General features: G+C 44.2%; 1 protein-coding gene across 1 annotated transcript in view; it reads left to right on the top strand.

Moving 5' to 3' along the window:
• The first annotated feature begins 11,479 nt into the window (after positions 1–11,479).
• The window catches only part of LOC126418809 (UDP-glucosyltransferase 2-like), a 30,075-nt gene continuing 19,991 nt past the window's right edge, over positions 11,480–21,563 (top strand). Inside the window, exon 1 of the mRNA XM_050085746.1 lies at positions 11,480–11,605. Coding sequence (XP_049941703.1) covers positions 11,480–11,605 — 126 coding nt within the window. The remainder of the gene's footprint in view (positions 11,606–21,563) is intronic.

The following is a 21,563-nucleotide window of genomic DNA, read 5'->3' as shown; positions in this document are numbered from 1 at the left end:
CCTACGTCCTCAATTATTTGCTTGACATATTCCAATCTCTGTCTTCCTCTACAGTTTTTGCCCTCTACACCTCCCTCTAGTGCCATGGAAGTCATTCCCTCATGTCTTAGCAGATCTCCTATCATTCTGTCCCTTCTCCTTATCAGTGTTTTCCACATATTCCTTTCCTCTCCGATTCTGCATAGAACCTCCTCATTCCTTACCTTATCAGTCCACCTAATTCTCAACATTCGTCTATAGCACCACATCTCAAATGCTTCGATTCTCTTCTCTTCTGGTTTTCCCACAGTCCATGTTTCACTACCGTACAATGCTGTACTCCAGACGTACATCCTCAGAAATTTCTTCCCCAACTTAAGGCCGGTATTTGATATTAGTAGACTTCTCTTGGCCAGAAGTGCCTTTTTTGCCATAGCGAGTCTGCTTTTGATGTCCTCCTTGCTCCGTCCGTCATTGGTTATTTTACTGCCTAGGTAGCAGAATTCCTTAACTTCATTGACTTCGTGACCATCAATCCTGATGTTAAGTCTCTCGCTGTTCTCATTTCTACTACTTCTCATTACCGTCGTCTTTCTCCGATTTACTCTCAAACCATACTGTGTACTCATTATACTGTGCATTCTGTTCAGCAGATCATTTAATTCTTCTTCTCTTTCACTCAGAATAGCAATATCATCTGAGCAGAGTTGATAGGAGGTATAAATGGAGGGAGAGAGGGCATCATCTGAGAGGGGTAGTTGATGGAAGCCACATTGGGAAAGGAGATGTAGGGTGTAGAGATGGAGGGAGGGGGGGACACAACAGTGGAGACGTGGCAGGGGGCGGGGATGGGAGAGGAGAGGAGCAACCAGGGGGTGGCGGATGGGAGGCGTATACGGAAGGCGAGGCAGAGTGCATGACGTTCAAGGATCTGGAGGGACTTATATAATTTTGGGGGGGGGGGGGGGGCGGGGCAGATATCCAGGCAGGACTGGATAACAGAGGATGGGACGGATTAAGGATTTGTCGGTGTGGAGGATGGAACCCTCATGTCTGGCCAGAGAGGAGCTTGAGGAGTTGGAGGCAGTTGGGGCTTTGGATTGGATGGAGCGGAGATGAGGGATCCAGGTGAGGTGACAGTCAATGGTGAGGCCAAGGTAGGTGAGGGTGGGGGTGAGGCGGACAGGACGGGCGCAGACGGTAAGGGAGAAATCCAGGAGCCGGAAGGAGCGAGTGGTACGACCTACGATGATTGCCTGGGTCTTAGAAGGATTGATTTTCAGGAGCCACTGACACCTCGCTAAGCGTTGTTCGTTCAAAAGGTGGTGGAGGGGATGGTTCGCCAACCTGACAGAGCCAACACTCGTGCCTTTGCGACGTCTCGGATCTGACTTCCACACTATCTTTGTCAAACTTGTTCGCGTTTAGGGGGTTAGTACTATCCTACCACAGAACCACTGTACTCATGCAATGCTACGACCTCTGACCAAAGCTTTCTGCTACTTCACATGATATGTCATTCATACAATCCAAGGTCGCCTAAAGGAAAGGATGCAAGGAAACGTCGCACACACGAAATGAAAAATAAATAAATAAATAAACACTGCTTGGTCCATTCTCTTCTGCTTGTTACTCACAGACTTACTTCTGCAAAGTAAAAACACTCTCGCTATAATTCTCCTGTACCGGAATTTATTGAGAAAAATATGGAACGGAACAACAAGTTCCGTTTCAGTTACACTTATGGGGCAACGCTACAAAATTATGCACTAACCTAATCTTAGAACAGTCTTAATTAATTTGACATTCCTCGCTGCAAATGAGTACCGCATTTGAAGTGATCGTGTCTGTAATGAACTTTCACGAATCCATGGGCCTTGCGTCTCAAAATTTATACCATAGCAAGTAATCGATACAAATCGCGCATGTCCATGAGCTGTCAGTACTGGACAACAAACAGTAAGTCATTTCCCCTTTACGTCCGCAGTGAACCTGCAACTTACTCCTCTGCCCTGAGGTAAGTGGTCGACTTTACTTAGTCCCGCATTCGGGAGGACGACGGTTCAGTCCCGCGTCCGGCCATCCTCATTTAGGTTTTCCGTGATTTCCCTAAATCGCTCCAGGCAAATGCCGGGGTGGTTCCTTTGAAAAGGCACGGCCGAATTCCTTCCCCGTCCGTCCCTAATCCGATGAGACCGATGACCCCGTAGTTTGGTCTCTTCCCCCAGAAACAACAACAATTTACTTAGTCCATCACTGCCGAATTAAAAACCGTCAATTAAAATTAAGCACATCTTAAAATACTACTGTCTATGTATTTCTGTTACTGGGCAGGGAAACTACCCTCTTAAAGTTACTTTACTTCAATCTCATATATGATTTGTTGGAAATAGTCTTAAACTGTTCTGATATACCACTGCACATTCTTTTACTGACAACATGTGTATTTTTTATGTGTTGTTACAGATTTGAAGCATATCTCACTTTCATGCGGTACCTAATTATACAGCACCAGAAAATGAGCTGTGGTGAAAAGCAGTAGCAATAAATTATATACTGTATATACATGTTATTATGAAATGAATGGTAAGGATAATCCACTAGAGATGTTATATATATATATATATATATATATATATATATATATATATATATATATATATATATATCAAATTGAAGGCAAAGTAACCTAGTTGTTCTTTCAAATGTTCAGTATGTGCACTTTTAGTTATACGGCACACATTCCAACCTGAAATCCATTTCTTTCCGCGCTTTGGGTAACCAGCCAGAAGAACGGAAGTAAGTTCTGGCAAATCATTAGGCAGTGGCGGTACGTAGACACGATCTTTCATAAAGCCATAAAAGAAAAAAATCTCATGACGTGAGATCAGGTGAACGTGGAGGTCATTGGAAAACATCTCTGTCGTACTGACCATTGCTACCAATCCAGCGGTCAGGAACTTCGACTTATGACCACTCTCGTACAGAGAGATGCCGATCGGGAGGGACTTCATCTTCTTGCTAAATAAAGCTTTGAGGTTCGCCTTCTAATTTCGGAAAGAGCCACTCTTGCAACATATCCAGATAAGCCAAGCCACCCCCTTTTACTGTAGGTTCAGCGAAAAAAAAACAAAATGGTGCATAAGCTTGACGTCGGGACACAGTGCAGAAAATGTTTAATTTTTTGAAATCTCTTTGGTGCTGTAGAATTTCTTGAGTGTGCTGTAACCCCCAATACGAGTAGTTCGAATATGTACCTTCCCAGTTACATGAAAAGTTTTCATATCTCTGAAATCACACGGTCAAGGAAGTTGTCCACCCACTGCGACACTAAACTTTCAACGCAACGGACGTTGAACTGAAATTACGGATTCATCCTTAGCAAACACCAGAACATAAGACGGTTTAAACTCAAGAGGCACAATTTTGTCTATGTGGTTCTGCAAGCGGAAAAAAACAAAGCAGCAGTCGTGCATATGCGTGTCTTAGACTGTGCGAGTTACTGTTTGTGACCTTGAGCGAACACACTGCAACACTTGTATAACAGGGGCATTCTTCTGTGGAAGCCCTGGGGTGGACTATTTCGTACAAATTGTAGCTGCAGAACAGCTTACAAAAGAAATATTCAATATTGTTATAAATTATGGCTCACAATGGCGGGCCGCTTGAATATCTGATTGACGACCATTGCCATGTACCAACTGACATGACGCTGTTCCTGATCTTCGATCAAGTTATGAGGAATATGCCGCAGACAGATCTTATTCACAGCTGAATATGCGTGCAAAATCGAATGTACTGCAGTCTCTCACACGCCTAACGACTCCTACATCTCATGGTAGGTCAGACATTCAATCACGTTCCGCATATCATCGACGTTTTCTTGGAAGGACAACCGATTTAGGTTGACCTTTACGAAATTTGTCGCTGGCGAGAGAAATGTCACAACTAAATTCTGCAATCAAGGTGTAAACAGTCAACTTCTGGAGGCGAGTGATTAGCATACATTGAAAGATGCGGTCCGAGACACTGATACTGAGTTAGGGCTTAACGAAGATAGTGAATAAACCACACAATTAAAACTTGCAAGTACATTCTTCATCTTTTTCACAATACAATTACTTAATACGTTCACTCTAAACAAAATTTCCAGCCAGTTTCTGAGCTGCCATTGTTTTGAAAATAACAAACTGGTTTGATGCAGCTCTCCATGCAATTCTATCCTGTGCAAGCCTTTTCATCTTTGAGTAACCATAGCAACCTACATCCTTCTGAATCTGCTTATTATATTCATCTCTTGGTCTCCGTCTACGATTTTTACCCTCCACGCTTCCCTCCAGTAATAAATTGGTGATGCCTTGAAGCCTCAGAACATGTCCTTCCAACCGATCCCTTATCCTAGTCAAGTTGTGGCACAAATTCCTCTTCTCCCCAATTCTGTTCAGTACCTCTTCTTTAGTTACGTTATCTACCCATCTAATCTTCAGGATTCTGCTGTAGCACCATATTTCGAAAGCTTCTATTCTCTTTTTATCTGAAGTGTTTATCGTCCATGTTTCACTTCCATACATGGGCAAATTCCAGACAAATACTTCCAGAAAAGACAAAATTCTGTTCTTCAGAAATGATTTTTATCCCACTGCCAGTCTGCATTTTGTATCCTCTCTACTTCGACCATAATCAATTATTTTGATACTCAAATAGCAGAACTCATCTACTGCTTTAAGTGTCTCATTTCCTAATCTAATTTCCTTAGCATCACCTGATTTAATTCGACTACATTGTATTATCCTATTTTGCTTTTGTTGATGTTCTTTTTATATCCTCCTTTCAAGACAATGTCCGATCCGTTCAACTGCTCTCCGAAGTCCTTTGCTGTCTCTGAGAGAACTAGAGTCAGTTCCACAAGAAAGTGTAATCCATAATTTTAAATGTAACGTCCGCAGCGACATCTCTGGTAGTGGTCTGGAATCTATAACAATGCGCTTTTGCACAGTGTATAAACAGTGTGAGAGTTTAATGTTTTTTTTGTTTCTTTTGTCTGTTGCGGTACATTTAGAGGTTGGAAAGGTGGGTAGTTGCCCGGAATTAAGTCTAAGGTGCCGCGCTATAATCGATAACTGCGGCGAGTGGATTAACAATTAGGTAATTGTGCAGTTACTAATCACATGTATTTTCATGTAAGCATATATTTATAATAGTGTCTTTTATTTCACGCAGATAACGCCGTACGCTTTCTTGTGGAACTGGGAGTACAATGTCATCGGCAAACCTCAAAATTTTTATTTCTTTTCGTAAACTTTAATGCCCACTCTAATTTTTTCTTTGGTTTCCTTTACTGCTTGTTCAATATAGAGACTGAATAAGCTCTGCTATAGGCTACAATCATGTCTCACTCCCTTCTCAACCACTGCTTCCATTTCATGCCTCTCGAGTCTCGTCAAACTGCCGTGTGCTTTCTATACTAGTCGTAAATAGCCTTTCATTCCCTGCATTTAACCCCTCCTATGTTCAGAATTTCAAAGACAGTATTGCAGAGTACATTGTCGAAAGCTTTCTCCGAATTCTACAGATGCTATAAACGTAGATTTGCCTTTCTTTCACCTACCTTCTAAGATAGGTCGTAGTGTCAGTATTGCAAAGCGAGTATGTCCTACTGCGAGCATTAAAGTGCACTGAAACTGATGGAGGATGTCTTGAGAATTAAATCCGTACTATTTAAAATTCATTGTTAATTGTTGTTAATTTGCTGGAACGGCTGAAAACGTGTTAAGAGTTGTTGTGAATCTATAATCTCGTAAATAATAGCCGCTAACAAACAAACATAAGCGTTAAAAAAACTGTTTCCTCTCGAGCTTAAAAGGAAACTCGCAGAATCACCCGTACTCCCAATACTTGACCACACTAATCCTGTTCTCACAGGACTTTTGTACGAGAACGCGCCGACTGGCGTTGAAGGTTCGTGTGCGACACATTTGTGACGTTCGTTGTTTCGGTCATATGACTTCTGTCTGTGAACATTCATAATGGCACGAGCCAATAACCGTACAGATTATCACACCATGTGTTTGCACTATCGTTTTGTCAATCATTGGATAACACTTACCTACCGTCACCTCTTAACCTACTGCATGAACACAACAGCAGCAATACTCGATTTCAACAAAGTAAAATACTCTCTATACCACTATAAAACGCAGCCACCTTCTCAACATTGTGTTGTGTATCAGGAGCCCGACATTGGAAAGCTCATCCTCGAAATCTGAAAGGAATTAAATTCTTTTTAGATTCAGAACACACAAGACCAAAAAGTACAAAAATTTTCAAGGTCAGGCGCCAACAAAATTAAATGTGAGCCTTGAGAAAGTATATATATAAATATATATATATATATATATATATATATATATATATATAGAGAGAGAGAGAGAGAGAGAGAGAGAGAGAGAGAGAGAGAGAGAGGACAGAGGGGTTGCGATTTTAAAATCAGATTCAGAGAGCGCCATTACAAGAACGTAACTGTCCTTAGATGTCACTTGGCAAGTGTGATTCATTCTCTCTGGCCTATTGATAGTGCATTGTGCATCTTACACACTGAATCTAAAAGCTTAGACCTAGATTTACTTGGAGGACTTGAAATCTATATGTATTGTTTGAAGAACCGACAGAACGACCTCCATGAAAATTACTTAAAGTGGGAAATTGTTTTCTGACATTTATAAGGCTCTATTGGATGTATAATTCTGGCACCATCTTTGTATTGCAGACTTAACTATACCTCCCCCACACCTCCTCCTACCCCACCTTCCCACAGCCATTAGTCCCCTCCCCCGTATACCTTCTACTGTGATCTGTTTTCTTTTCATCGTTTCGTAAGTATCGACTTTTTGCTGAAGCTTGGAAATTTTTGGTAAGGTCTTACGGGACGAAACTGCTGAGGTCATCGGTACGTAAGCTTACGCACTACTTAAGCTAACTTACGCTAAGGACGATTCACACACCCATACCCGAGGGAGGAGTCGAACCTCCGACGGGGAGAACCGCGCGGACTGTGGCAAGACGCTTTAGATCGCGCGGCTAGCCCTTTTGCTGTAACTGTACTCTAATATCTGTCTGCATGTGCTAAATGTTTCTCTTTATTACAACCTATGTCTCACGTTTTTATGCAACGGCTTGGTTACATGTAGTACTCAAATTTAAGAAGTTTGGAGTATTTCAGTTCTTAGCATTGATTTACTGCCTCCCCCCTCCTAGCTTTCATCCAACCCTTCTCTTCCCTCTCCCCCCCCCCAAAAAAAACACTTTTCCCCTCTCCAGCCCATTGTTTTATTATTGATATTGCGTTTTACCTTTTGAACATATTACGATGTAATGGCCTATAGTACTTGTTTTTATTATTGGACCAGTAGTATAAGGCTGCTGCGTGTTGCTTTGCTTATGGTTTAATAATGTGTTGTAACTTGCCTACTCGAACTGTCTCACCTTACAGTGCACCTGTGCTCACTTAGTACAAGGGATAAAACGTTGCTACTGACGCTTCATTTTTCTACGATACGTTGAATTATTCTATGTCATATAATTATTTTTCTTGACCAACCACCCCAGGCAGTGCACTTGACGTATTGTGACGTCAGATTCTCTCAACCCATATTTGGGCTCTACGACTTTGTTGTTTTAGGTCACATGTATTACATCCATCGTTTTAATATGTTTTTTATTCTTATCTGATTTTAGTTCTTCTGTGTTTTTAATTTGTTATGCGCTATATATAAAAATTGGAACGACATAGAGCAATGCTACTGCCTGTACAGAACGTAGTGTACTTCTTTATTGCCGGAAATAATATGGCGTCTTGTAAACAGCTTTTTAAAAAAGAAAAAAATCTTTTGCCCTGGATGTTGTCTCTTCCTATTACAAATCTGAAATATTGTACTGAACTACTGTTATTCATAATGAAGTCTTCTCCAAGCTTAATGACACTGTAATACCCCTACAGTCACTCACGTAACGGCATCTGGTGTTACAACTTTTTTTAATTTGTACACAGCTCGGGATTCTTGTGTACTCTGTTCACATATATATCATGTAACTGTCAGGTCCACTGTTAACCTTCAGTGCCAGGTATGTGCCTTATGTCTACACATTTAGAAGAATGGCGCGTATTGCTTTTGCAACTTCTTTTTCATCTATAGTTGTATGTAATACTCTACTTTTCCCAGGTCATCTGAAGATGGCATAAGAAGAAGGGCGTCATTTTGGATCAAGAAAGTCATTTCGTATTCACTTAATGACATTACCTTGCGACCTACTCAGCTTTCAACAGACTATATACTCAGTTGATGGTTCACCTTCTACCGCAATAGCCGTCTCTTCCAGATACCTGCCTACAACTCCCTCTTATCCACTTCCATTTTTCCAACAATTTTCCCTTCCCCTTGTCTTTTTTTTTTACTTTATTGTTATTTTAAAGCCTGTACAAAATCAGGTAGGCTGGCAGCGGCACACTACGCCGCTCTTCAGCCATAGCGCTTACAATAGTAGAAGAAAACGGAGCATGATAATGAAACAAACTGACGGGCAAAAGAGAGAGGTCACAGAGACACAAAAGACACGGAGTCGTTCACACGTGACGATAACAACACTGAAAACACGTTGGCACGGCGCACAGAACACTGATGAATCCGACGGCACAAGTGAACGTAGTAGTGGGACGGCGGACACCAAAAACACTAAACGACGTCACACGCACGAGACACAGAAGGCGATGATCTCTGGCGCGCGAATGTTCACTTTGCGGGGACCTGCCAAGAGAGGAGGAGGAGGAAGGGGACTGGGAGAGCGAGAGGGGAGATTAGAGATGCCACGGGCAGGGCAGATAGGGGGGGGAGGGAGAAAGGGGGATAGGAAGCCCGGGGGAAGAGGGGGGAGGGAGGGGACTGGGAAAAGGAAAAAGAAGGGAAGAGAAGAGAAGGGAGGGAGGGTGCCGAAAGGAAAGGACACCGGAAGTGGGGGGCGGGGCAGGGTCAAAGTTGATAGGAGGGGTAGATTGAGGGGACGAGGACATCATCAGGGAGAGGGAGCTGGCGGAAGCCACCTTGGGAGAGGGTAAGGAGGGTGGAGAGATGGAGACCAGGCGGGACGTGGGAATACAGGCGCGGCAGCGGACGGGGACGGGAGAGGATCGGGGATACGAGTGGGTGAGGAGGATCAAGTTTACGGGAGGTGTACAGGATCCGTATCCTTTCAAGGAAAAGGAGGAGGTGGGGGAAGGGGATGAGATCATACAGGATCCGCATGGGGGAGGGGAGACGGATGCGATAGGCGAGGCGGAGAGCATGGCGTTCAAGGATTTGGAGGGATTTATAAAAGGTAGGGGGAGCGGAGATCCATGCTGGATGGGCATAACAAAGGATAGGGCGGATGAGGGATTTATAGGTGTGGAGGATGGTGGAGGGGTCCAGACCCCACGTACGGCCAGAAAGGAGCTTGAGGAGATGGAGGCGGGAACGTGCCTTGGCTTGGATTGTCTGGAGATGGGGAGTCCAGGAGAGGTGACGGTCGAGGGTGACGCCAAGGTACTTAAGGGTGGGAGTGAGGGCGATGGGACGGCCATAGATGGTGAGATAGAAATCAAGGAGGCGGAAGGAAGGGGTGGTTTTGCCTACAATGATCGCCTGGGTTTTGGTCCCCTTGTCGATGGACTCCTCTATTAAGAACTATGTAGCTTAACAGCTATTGTCACTACTATTTCAACTTCTGCTCTCTTATTATCCCTTCCATTCCTGATGATACTACACATGGCTTCAAGAGTGCTAAAGTAATCAATATTACTGTTATTCTTAATGTTTTCTGCGAAGCTTATTGGGATAGTAGGGTTCGATAAGTAGCGAAATGGAGACGATAGTGAAAATCCGATGAAGCTTTGCACTGATGTGTTTGGCAGTGTCTCTAGTATGCCCATAGATAGCGCCACGGTGCTCTTCTCAGTTCTGACCACTCAGTGAGCGCGTGGAAATACGTACAAAACAGTGTCTCCCGCCGAGTATCGGTGTCCACTGAGGGGTTTCGCCTGATTTCATACAACCCCACATAACGTGCCTGTCGTTCATTTCCTTCTTCATGACAGTTCTCGGCCGCACACCGCAGCGTTTTCGATGGGAAGTGTTTGGTCACCCACCGTACAGACCAGACTTGGCTCCCCTCGAGTTTCATCTCTGCTCACATGAACCGCTGGCTATTAAGACAGCATTATGGCACAGGCAATGAACTGCAGACGAGCGGAGAGAATTGACGGAAAGCACACGCGGCTGCCTTCTATGACGAGGGTATCGCAAAGTTTGTGGATCACTACGACAAATGTCTAAGTCGGTGCAGCGACTACGTAGAGAAGTAGCTGAAAGGTGTAGCTAAGTGTTGCAAATAAAACTTTTTTTTTGCACTGTGATTTCAATTTCGAGACCGATCGGACCTTACTACCCTTAAACCCCTCGTATTATTACTATTATTATTTCTTTCCTTTCTCAGACGATATGTCTGGTTAAAAATGAAAAGTGACACGGACCTTGATCAAGCATGACTTCCTTTTAACTGTACGGTATATGTTACATTGCATTTAGGAACTTTCGGGTAATTGAACATGTATCAATAATTACGAATTTCTGTAGTTGTATGTATAAGTTTGGATGTAGCTGTATTGCATTGATGTACTGGTGGATATTGTGTGGTATGACTCCTGTAGTTGATAGTGTAATTGGTATGATGTCAACTTTATCCTGATGCCACATGTCCTTGACTTCCTCAGCCAGTGGGATGTATTTTTCAATTTTCTCTCCTGTAATTATTATTATTATTATTATTATTATTACATTATATTGGCTTCAAGTGGCTCTGAGCACTATGCGACTTAACTTCTGAGGTCATCAGTCGCCTAGAACTTAGAACTAATTAAACCTAACTAACCTAAGGACATATCACACATCCATGCCCGAGGCAGGATTTGAAGTACATTATATTATTATATTATAAATATATATATATATATATATAAAATTACGTAATTATTAATGTCAATGGTTATTCTCTGCTGTTATTTGTGTTGCTAATTATAATTGCCCGCATTAAAATTTTTCAGGTGTAGGTAGCTGAACCGTAGGTACATACACAAACTGAGATTGTTATGTAATTTTTTTTCCCCCTGGTCTGCCGTAAGAGACGACCGTAAGGCTTTATCTGGTCAGGCTGTTATAAACAATAAATAAATGAAAATAAAACTAATCTCAAGAGTCATTTGAAAGAAAGCACATATTTATTTGAAATTATTTGCTTGAAGTTAAAATTTTGGTCGTTCAGCGGAATAGAGACTATGACTCGGCGCACAGAGGCACCCGTCTGCTACGACGATAGTGCAGATATCAGTGTGACGTATAGACGCACGTGAGAAAGGGAGACGTAACGGCGTTTGACGTACAACAGATACGCGGAGATAATCACAAGTGACAACATGAATCAGTGGCGCGAGGTAGACAAATTCCATGGACGCTATTTAATCAACGCGACACTGGACGGTGTAATCTACAGCTGCAAGAGGCGTGCATCGGTGGAGAGCAGCATACGGCGAGACATGAAGGTGAGCAAGCGTCTCAGGTTTGCCTGGCGACGTGTGTGCCGGGAGGGGGGTGCAGCTGCTTTGGGTCTCAACGGTTACAGCCTTCACGTTTTCTGGCACTGCGGGCGTCTTAAGTTGTAGTATTGTGTGAGTGTGTTGTCTGTAAAATAAAGACAGAGAGAGAGATTGAATTTTCTCATTGCGAGAGTGTTGAAGGGCGATCTGTTTTAATTGTTACAAACCACTGAAAAACCAAGATCGCACGAAATTTTTTCATTGAGGACAACCAATTTCAACAGTCTTAGCTGTCACCTTCAGGCCTTAAACTTTTTTTTTTTTTTTTTTTGTAGTAAAACATGTTCATTTTACGCTGAACCTCACGCACAAGATGTCAGGTGGACTATTCAGCATATTACAAACGTCTGTCATCGCAACATTTATAATGTGCTGACCTTGTCGCGCGGGATTGGCCGAGCGGTCTCAGGCGCTGCAGTCATGTACTGTGCGGCTGGTCCCGGCGGAGGTTCGAGCCCTCCCTCGGGCCTGGGTGTGTGTGTTTGTCCTTAGGATAATGTGTGTAAGCTTAGGGACTGATGACCTTAGCAGTTAAGTCCCATAAGATTTCACACACATTTGAACATTACGGTATATTGATAATTTTTACTTATGGACCGTCTGACAGCAACTGAATAAAACACAATTTTAGTGCCATACGCGTTTCGCCTTTATTTTCTGCAAGGCATCATCAGTGGCCTGGAATATGTACATATGTTAGCTATTTTATTTACATTTTTGTCATTGTGCCTATAGGTTATAAACAGTTCTGGTGGTTGGTATTTCCTATTAAGTAGTAATGTTTTGAACTGTACTTACAGGTTGCGTGGACAATTTCCTACATATTACGCTCCTGTTGCATTTTTGGTGTTGTTCTTCTTCTTATGAACGCCAATTTGCGGTTTTTTCCACATTCCACAGCACTATGCACTGAACGCTTGTTTTAATGCAATGTTTCGGTTTCTGTTGCCGACTGTCAAATGTTTTTGCCACAGATCGGATGTTATTGCCAAACTTATGAGTGTAACTATTGGAGTATCTGTGGCCTGTTCGTGTATGCATTTGTGTGTGTGTGTGTGTGTGTGTGTGTGTGTGTATTTTTTGGTGTGATATATATTTTTTTGTGCTGTGTATGTGTGTGTGTGTGTATTTTGGTGTTATATAATTTTTTTGGCTCTATATATATATATATATATATATATATATATATATATATATATATATATATATATATATATGTGTGTGTGTGTGTGTATGTGGGGAAGAGTATTTTTGTTTGTTTGTTTTATGTTATCATTTCCGTTATTAAGTGTAGTAGGGAGCCTGTGCTGATGTGTGTTTGTTCATTTATCACATGTTTGTTTTCTGCTATGGCTTTCTGGATGTGGAAGTTTTCTTGCATTTGTATCAGATGTTTGTCATTGTTGCTTATTCTCATTATTTTCATTTCTTGTTCCATGTTTGTAGGACGATGGTTGTAGTGTTGTAAATGCTCTGCAAATGTGGAATGGTTTGTTTCATACTTCCAACATCTGATATGTTTTTTGTATCTTGTTTCAAAATTCCTGCATGTCATGCCTATGTATACTGCATCACAACTTTGACATTCAAGTTGTAAGGGCTCCGTACTCGGCACAGGTCGATAGGGCAAACAATCGATAGTGTGTCGTGTTGCAAGAGCGAGTGTAGAGTTGAGTCAGTTCCCAAGTTACGGGCCGAGCCGTGTGGTAGCCTGTTGCTGTAATGCAAGGCTTTACCGACAAAGGGAGTGGCCATCGCCGCGGTTTAACCCCTTTGTGTTAGAATAATACGGGAAAGTGAAGACGTATAATTACGAGAGTGATCAGTGATACTTCTGTGCCGATATTTTTTGGTTTCGCGTCCACCCCGCCGGCATCTTTTGGATTGCAGTGTTGGATTACAGTGATTGAATTTGCGTGTGACAATAATGAATAGCGAGGAAGCATGTGCTGAGATTAGCCGTTATTAAATATGTATGACGAAGGCAGTGGCTGTCTCCTTTTTCCTGTGTTTTAGAGACGAATATAGGTTCCTGATTAATGAAGCTGTGTTGGCGTTCTTCTTGTCACCAGACATTTCATTATTACAGCATTTGAGAAGGACAAAATGGAATGTAACAACTCCGTAGCAGTCAAATCCGATTGCCAGCCCCATTAGGTACACGGTCACATTAATTAATATTTATTTGGGCTGCTATCAGATCCGGATCGGGTCGAGATTCATAATTCGGAGGTGTTACAAAGTTTATATATTCCTGATTGTTGTAATTTGTCCGTCTTGGTAGCTGGCTGGCTAAGGTGTGATTGAAGGGTTTGCCCAGGCTTGTATGCTATTTGGAAGCCCTGTCTCTTTAGGATGTTTGCAACTCTGTATGTTAGTTTATGTGTGTAGGTCATGGTGTACCATCTGGTTCTTTTCTGTGTGGTGTTGTCATTGTGTGTGTTTGTTGAGTGTGTTTGTAACTTTTCAGCTTGTGAGTTCTTTTGTATTGTGGAACTGTTGTGTTTGTTTTTTATTTGTGTTTTTATTTTTTGATTGAGCTTGTGTACCACATGTGTGTCATACCCATTGTTCCTAGCTATTTGTATGATTGTACTCATTTCTTGTTCATAGTTTCTCTTGCTGAGTGGGATTCTGTTTAATCTATGTAACATGTGTCTTAGTGCTGCAAGTTTCTGACTGTGGGGATGGTTAGATGTAGAATGTATTATTGTGTCTGTGGCTATTCGTTTTCTAAAGATGTTAAATGTATGTTTACCATTTTCTTTTTTAATTGTAATGTCAAGAAAATGTATTTGATTTTCTTTTTCTTTTTCAAGTGTGAATTTTATGTTCTGATGAGCTTTGTTTATTTCTGAATGGAGTTCATCTATCTTTTCACTTGGCTCGTCTACCAGACAAATAATGTCATCCACGTATCTGTACCAATATATGATTTTGAAACTTTCATTTGTGGTTATCTTATCAAATATCTGATTTTCTAGGTGACATGAAAATGTTTGCTAGTGTTCCTGATATTGGGGATTCCATGGGCAGTCAATCAGTTTGTAGATACTATTCTTTCTCAAACTGAAAGTAGTTTTGTTCAGTTGTCAGTCTGAGCATATCTGTTATTTCTTTTATTGCGTCTGTGGTGAGGTTGCTGTGGGATGAGAGACTTTGTTCTATGATTTCTATTGTTTCTGTGATAGGAATGGAGGTATACATATTTTCTATATCGAATGAAATCAGTGATGCTGTATGTTTTCCATTAGGTTTCCTGTGTTTATCACTGTTCTGTTGTTTTCTACTCTACATTTTTGTTTATGTGCTGACCTTTATCCACTTTAAATCTTCTGCATGAGATTCAGCGCAAAACGAACACGTTATACTTTAGAAAATGTTTAAGGCCTGAAGATGACAGCTAAGACTGTTGAAACAGGTTGTCTTGAATGAAAAATAGTTAGTGAGGTCTTGGTTTTTCAGTGGTTTGTAACAGAGAGAGATATTCATAGTTACTTAGTTAACTCGTTAATTACATACTCCACTAATATTCATTACATGACGTGGAACGACTGAGTTGAACAAAAGATTGAGGAGTGTCTGCCTCATGGAACTGACGCCGCTATACACTGAGATGAGAAAGCTCATGGGATAGTTATATGTACAAACACAAATGGCAGTGGTATCGCGTACGCGGGGTGTAAAATGGCAGTGCATTGGCGGAGCTGTTGTTTGTACTCAGGTGAGTCATGTAGAAAGGTTTCCGACGTTATTGTGGCCGCCGCCGGGAATTAACAGACACTGAACACGGAATGGTAGTTGGAGCTACACGCATGGGACATTCCATTTCGGAAACCGTTAGGGAGTTGAGTATTCCGAGATCCACAGTGTCAAAGAGTGTGCCGAGAATACCAAGTTTCAGGCGTTACCTCTCACCACGCACAACGCAGTGGCCGACGGCCTTTATTTACCGACCGAGACCAGCGGCGTTTGGTAGAGGTGCCAGTGCTGACAAACATAGCTGCGTGACGTAACCGTACAAATCAATGTGGGACATACGAGGAACGCATTCGTTAGAATAGTGCGGCGAAATTTGGCGTTAATGAGCTATGGCAGCAGACGACCGACGCGAGTGCCTTTGCTGACAGCACGACATCGCCTTCAGCGCCCCTCCTGGGCTAGTGACCGTATCGGCTGGACCCTAGACGACTGGAAAACTGTGGCCTGGTGACGATATCGGTTGGACCCTAGACGACTGGAAAACTGTGGCCTGGTGACGATATCGGTTGGACCCTAGATGACTGGAAAACAGTGGCCTGGTGACGATATCGGCTGGACCCTAGATGACTGGAAAACAGTGGCCTGGTGACGATATCGGCTGGACCCTAGACGACCGGAAAACAGTGGCCTGGTGACCATATCGGTTGGACCCTTGACGACTGGAAAACCGTGGCCTGGTGACCATATCGGTTGGACCCTAGACGACTGGAAAACAGTGGCCTGGTGACGATATCGGTTGGACCCTAGACGACTGGAAAACAGTGGCCTGGTGACGATATCGGTTGGACCCTAGACGACTGGAAAACAGTGGCCTGATGACCATATCGGTTGGACCCTAGACGACTGGAAAACAGTGGCCTGGTGACCATATCGGTTGGACCCTAGACGACTGGAAAACAGTGGCCTGGTGACGATATAGGTTGGACCCTAGACGACTGGAAAACAGTGGCCTGATGACGATATCGGCTGGACCCTAGATGACTGGAAAACAGTGGCCTGGTGACCATATCGGTTGGACCCTAGATGACTGGAAAACAGTGGCCTGGTGACCATATCGGTTGGACCCTAGACGACTGGAAAACAGTGGCCTGGTGACGATATCGGTTGGACCCTAGATGACTGGGAAACAGTGGCCTGGTGACCATATCGGTTGGACCCTAGACGACTGGAAAACAGTGGCCTGGTGACCATATCGGTTGGACCCTAGACGACTGGAAAACAGTGGCCTGGTGACCATATCGGTTGGACCCTAGATGACTGGAAAACAGTGGCCTGGTGACCATATCGGTTGGACCCTAGACGACCGGAAAACAGTGGCCTGGTGACCATATCGGTTGGACCCTAGACGACCGGAAAACAGTGGCCTGGTGACCATATCGGTTGGACCCTAGACGACTGGAAAACTGTGGCCTGGTGACGATATCGGCTGGACCCTAGACGACTGGAAAACAGTGGCCGGGTGACGATATCGGTTGGACCCTAGACGACTGGAAAACAGTGGCCGGGTGACGATATCGGTTGGACCCTAGACGACTGGAAAACAGTGGCCTGGTGGCGATATCGGCTGGACCCTAGATGACCGGAAAACAGTGGCCTGGTGACCATATCGGTTGGACCCTAGACGACCGGAAAACAGTGGCCTGGTGACGATATCGGCTGGACCCTAGATGACTGGAAAACAGTGGCCTGGTGACGATATCGGTTGGACCCTAGACGACTGGAAAACAGTGGCCTGGTGACGATATCGGTTGGACCCTAGATGACTGGAAAACAGTGGCCTGGTGGCGATATCGGCTGGACCCTAGACGACCGGAAAACAGTGGCCTGGTGACCATATTGGTTGGACCCTAGACGACTGGAAAACAGTGGCCTGGTGACCATATCGGCTGGACCCTAGATGACTGGAAAACAGTGGCCTGGTGACGATATCGGTTGGACCCTAGACGACTGGAAAACAGGGGCCTGGTGGCGATATCGGCTGGACCCTAGACGACCGGAAACAGTGGCCTGGTGACCATATCGGTTGGATCCTAGATGACTGGAAAACTGTGGCCTGATCAGATGAATCCCTGTTTCAGTTGGTAAGAGCTGATGGCAGCGTTCGAGTGTGGTGCAGGTTATCAACAAAGTATTGTTCAAGCTGGTGGTGGCTGGATAACGGTCTGGGCTCTGTTTACATGGGACGGACTGGCTTCTCTGGTCCAACTGAACCGGTCTCTGACCGGAGATGGTCGCGTTCGGCTGCTTGGAGACCATCTGTAGGCATTCATTTTATGGATTACAAATGTGCTGTGTCACCAGCCCACAGCTGCTCAAGTTTGGTTTGAAGGAGATTTTGGACAATTCGAGCGAATGATTTAGCCATCCGTACCGCCCGACACGAACCCCATCGAATGTTTATCGGACACAATCGAGAGGTCAGTTCGTGCACAAAATTTTGCACCGGAAACACTTTCACAATTATGGACGGCTATAGAGGCAGTGTGGCTCGGTTTGTCTGCAGGGGGTTTCCAACGACTTGTTGGGTCCACGCCACGTCGAGTGGCTGCACTATGCTTGGCAAAAGTAGGTCCATCAAGCTATTACAGGGTACCTCAAGCCTTTTGTCACCTCAGTGTGAAGGATAGGGTCAGTGTTATGTGGTGCTTATTGACCTCTCTTTGACTGCAGTACTAGGGCGAGTGACACACTGACTGAGCGCTGGGTTTCATACCTTTTCGCCCCATAGCCCACAGACAGACTCGCTGGTATGGTGGGTGTGTAGTAACTGCTGATGCACCAGTGGATTCTCTGAAGCGGACATTTCACGGGCACGCTGGTGGTTGCTTACCGCTCTGTCTTGCCCTATACAGTCGACAACAATCTTCTCCCTAACTTCTACGGCGTGAACGGTTCTTCGTGGCGAAACATGGCCAGCTCTGTGTGGCTTCAACAAGGCAGTTTCCCGTAATTTGTAAATCTTCGGCCGTGAATTACTCTGAATGGCGCGTCTTAATGAGTATTTTTTTCTGCTCCTCAGTCTCTGCTCCAAGTAGTAGAACGGACTGCTTAATATCTGGCCCTACTATCCGACGCGCTTATTTTCGCCAGTATTTCATTTGATTGGGAGGAGAGCAGAGCGGATCCCAAATGAAAATATTCACGAGGCGACTTGCCGTTCTCGCATTCTCATGCCAACCGAACCTAACCTACCAGAAACCATGATCGGAACTGGGTAATTCAGATTATCCCTCGAACAGCGTTATCCATCGTCCAGATATTAATTAAATTTTAATGCATTTAAGAGCGTACGTGTATGTACGTTGCATAAAAACCTTAGATAGGGGCAGCTAAATCACCCTGCGTTAGATTAGGAACAGCAGACGGCCTGTATAACACTTCCTTGGAGGACGGCGGATTCACTCCTGTTTCATTTTGGCTTTGGCTCAACTACTGTGCGAAGTACGAATACCTTGCAATGAAAATTAAGAGCTACTATGAGTTTGTCTTTGCTGCTTGTTAGGACATACACAGAGCGTTCCGAAGTTACCGATACAAAAGTATAGCACTTGCAAGCGGGAACGAGTAGATTATATTTTGAACTGTAACTCATGTCCGGAAATGTACGGTTTCTGTGCTACATCTCTCTGAAAAAGTGTTGATAACCTGACCACTTTCACAAGCAATTGATTTGGCGTGACCCAGTACGTCGCTTGTTTTAGAATTCCACTCATTAATAGCCAAAGACATTGCTTGTCTAATCGCTGAGGGGTTCCCTTACACGTGATGCAGTACGGCCTCTTCCGCTTCGGATGTGCGGTGTCTTCTTGGAGCACCACAGACACGCCTGCTGATGGTGAAGGTACCGTTTCTCGAAGCCTTTGCATTAACTGTGGCAAATAGGATTTGCGGTAGAGTCGGACGTTGTGGAGAACGATCTTGATAAAGGCGACGAGCAGCTTTTCCTTACCGCGAACATCCCCATTCAGAAGGATCATGTTGGTGTATTCTGCGAATGTGATATCAACCATGTCGTATAGTATTGTATTGTACGAGGATTGTTTTTTAAGTGAGGGCCGTTCGCGCGTCTAGTCCCGTAGTTCGCGCGGACGCCGCAACAAGCCACCGCGCCACTTGCCGGCATCCTTCCCGTTCACACAGATGCAAGTTGCAGCTCTGTAGTTGACGTGTACGCATCGCCGTGCTACTTTATAATGTTTACGATTATTGAATCGCCCGCCGCGTGTGAGATACGGTCAGTGATACGTTTTTTGACCGCGAGAAGCCTATCAGCTACAGAAATTCATCGTCAGTTAACAGAAGTTTATGGCTTGAATGCAATGAGTGAAGGTAAAGTGCGTCAATGGGTTAGAGAGTTTAAAAATGGCCATCAAAACGTCCATCACGAAGAACGCTCAAGCCTGCCCTCTGTGATCACAGATGATTTGGTGGCTGCAGTCGAAACAAAGATTCGTGACGACAGAAGATTCACAATTTCCACTCTTTCTTTGGAATTTCCACAAGTTTCAAGATCGGTTTTGTACAAAATTGTGTCTGAAAACCTAAATTTTAAGAAACTGTGTTCTCGGTGGGTACCCAGACTCCTCACAGAGGACCACAAAGGGAAGAGGTTTGCCACTTCATTGGACTTTTTGATTCGTTACGAGGAAGAAGGGGATGACATGTTGAGTCAAATTGTCACTGGAGATGAAACATGGGTATCCAATATCACTCCAGAAAGCAAGCGACAATCGATGGAATGGCGACACACAACCTCACCCGTCAAGTTCAAAACCAAACAGACACTGTCAAATCGCAAGATTATGGCAACTGTGTTCTGGGACCGGCGCGGTGTTTTTCTAGTGGACTTTATGCCACGAGGAGTGACAATCAACTCAGATGCCACCTGTGCAACTCTAAAGAAGCTCCGCAGAGCAATTCAAAACAAAAGGCGCGGCATGCTGACAAAAGGAGTTTTGCTCCTGCACGGTAACGCTAGGCCTCACACCTCTCAAAAGACTTGGGATTTGATTGATTCTTTTGGCTGGGAAGTTTTGGACCATGCATCATACAGCCCCGACCTTGCTCCGAGCGATTTTCACCTTTTCCGGTACCTTAAACACCATCTTGGCGGCCAGCGCTTAAATGACGACGATGAAGTGAAAGCGGCCGTGAACTCTTGGCTGTCGGAGCAGGCGGCCAAATTCTTTGAAGAGGGAATTAAAAACTTAGTTGTACGGTATAGCAAGTGCTTAAATAAACAAGGCAACTATGTAGAAAAATACGTAAAAGTGTCTAGAATCAGAAAATAAAAGTTTTTTTACAAAAGTATTTGTATCTTTTTTTAAAAATAAAAACGGCCCTTACTTAAAAAAACAACCCTCGTATGTCAACCAGCGGCCTAGAAACGACGGAGAGGCTCTGTCTCCACCACACCCGCAGTGGTCCACAACCCCACGACGACTACCGCAGTCCACTTCACCCCTCCGCTGTCCCACACCGAAACACGCTTTCAGGGTTATTGTGCGGTTCGTCCACCCTCCCCCCCCCCCCCCCCCCCCCCACAGGGAACGTCTCACACCAGTCGAGTGTAAACCCTATGTTTGCGTGGTAATGATGGTGTACCCATACATAGAGAACTTGTTTGCGCAGCAATCGCCGACATACTGTAGCTGAGCCGGAATAAGGGGAACCAGCCCGCATTCGCCGAGGCAGATGGAAAACCGCCTAAAACCCATCCACAGTCTGCGCGGCTCACCGGACCTCGACACAAGTCCGCCAGGCGGATTCGTGCCTGGGACCAGGCGCTCTTTCCAACTTCGGAAACCCATGCTTTAGACCGCATGGCTAACCGGGCGGGCATCAACAATGTTGCTCTAACACTCACAGACACGTGAATGAGGGACGAAACAGGCCACAGGCGTAGCATAGACGTCAAATGACATCAGCCGGTCCTACGTAACCACCCTCCACCATGAATTTCCTGTTGCATACCTGCCCAGCAAACGTGTCTCCAAACAGCTGTAGCGCGGAAACGGTACGTATGCAGACATTGCTTCCTGTTCACAATACTGTGTACTCACTGCCCTCTACAACTCCAAGAAATTTGTAAGAGGAATTTCCGAACACTCTGTACTGTTGTATATGAAATGTAGCTGATGTG

Source organism: Schistocerca serialis, chromosome 9, assembly GCF_023864345.2.
Source record: "Schistocerca serialis cubense isolate TAMUIC-IGC-003099 chromosome 9, iqSchSeri2.2, whole genome shotgun sequence".
Lineage (NCBI taxonomy): Eukaryota > Metazoa > Arthropoda > Insecta > Orthoptera > Acrididae > Schistocerca > Schistocerca serialis.
Note: the sequence above shows the minus strand (reverse complement) of the source record. Positions and strands in the feature narration are given on the sequence as shown.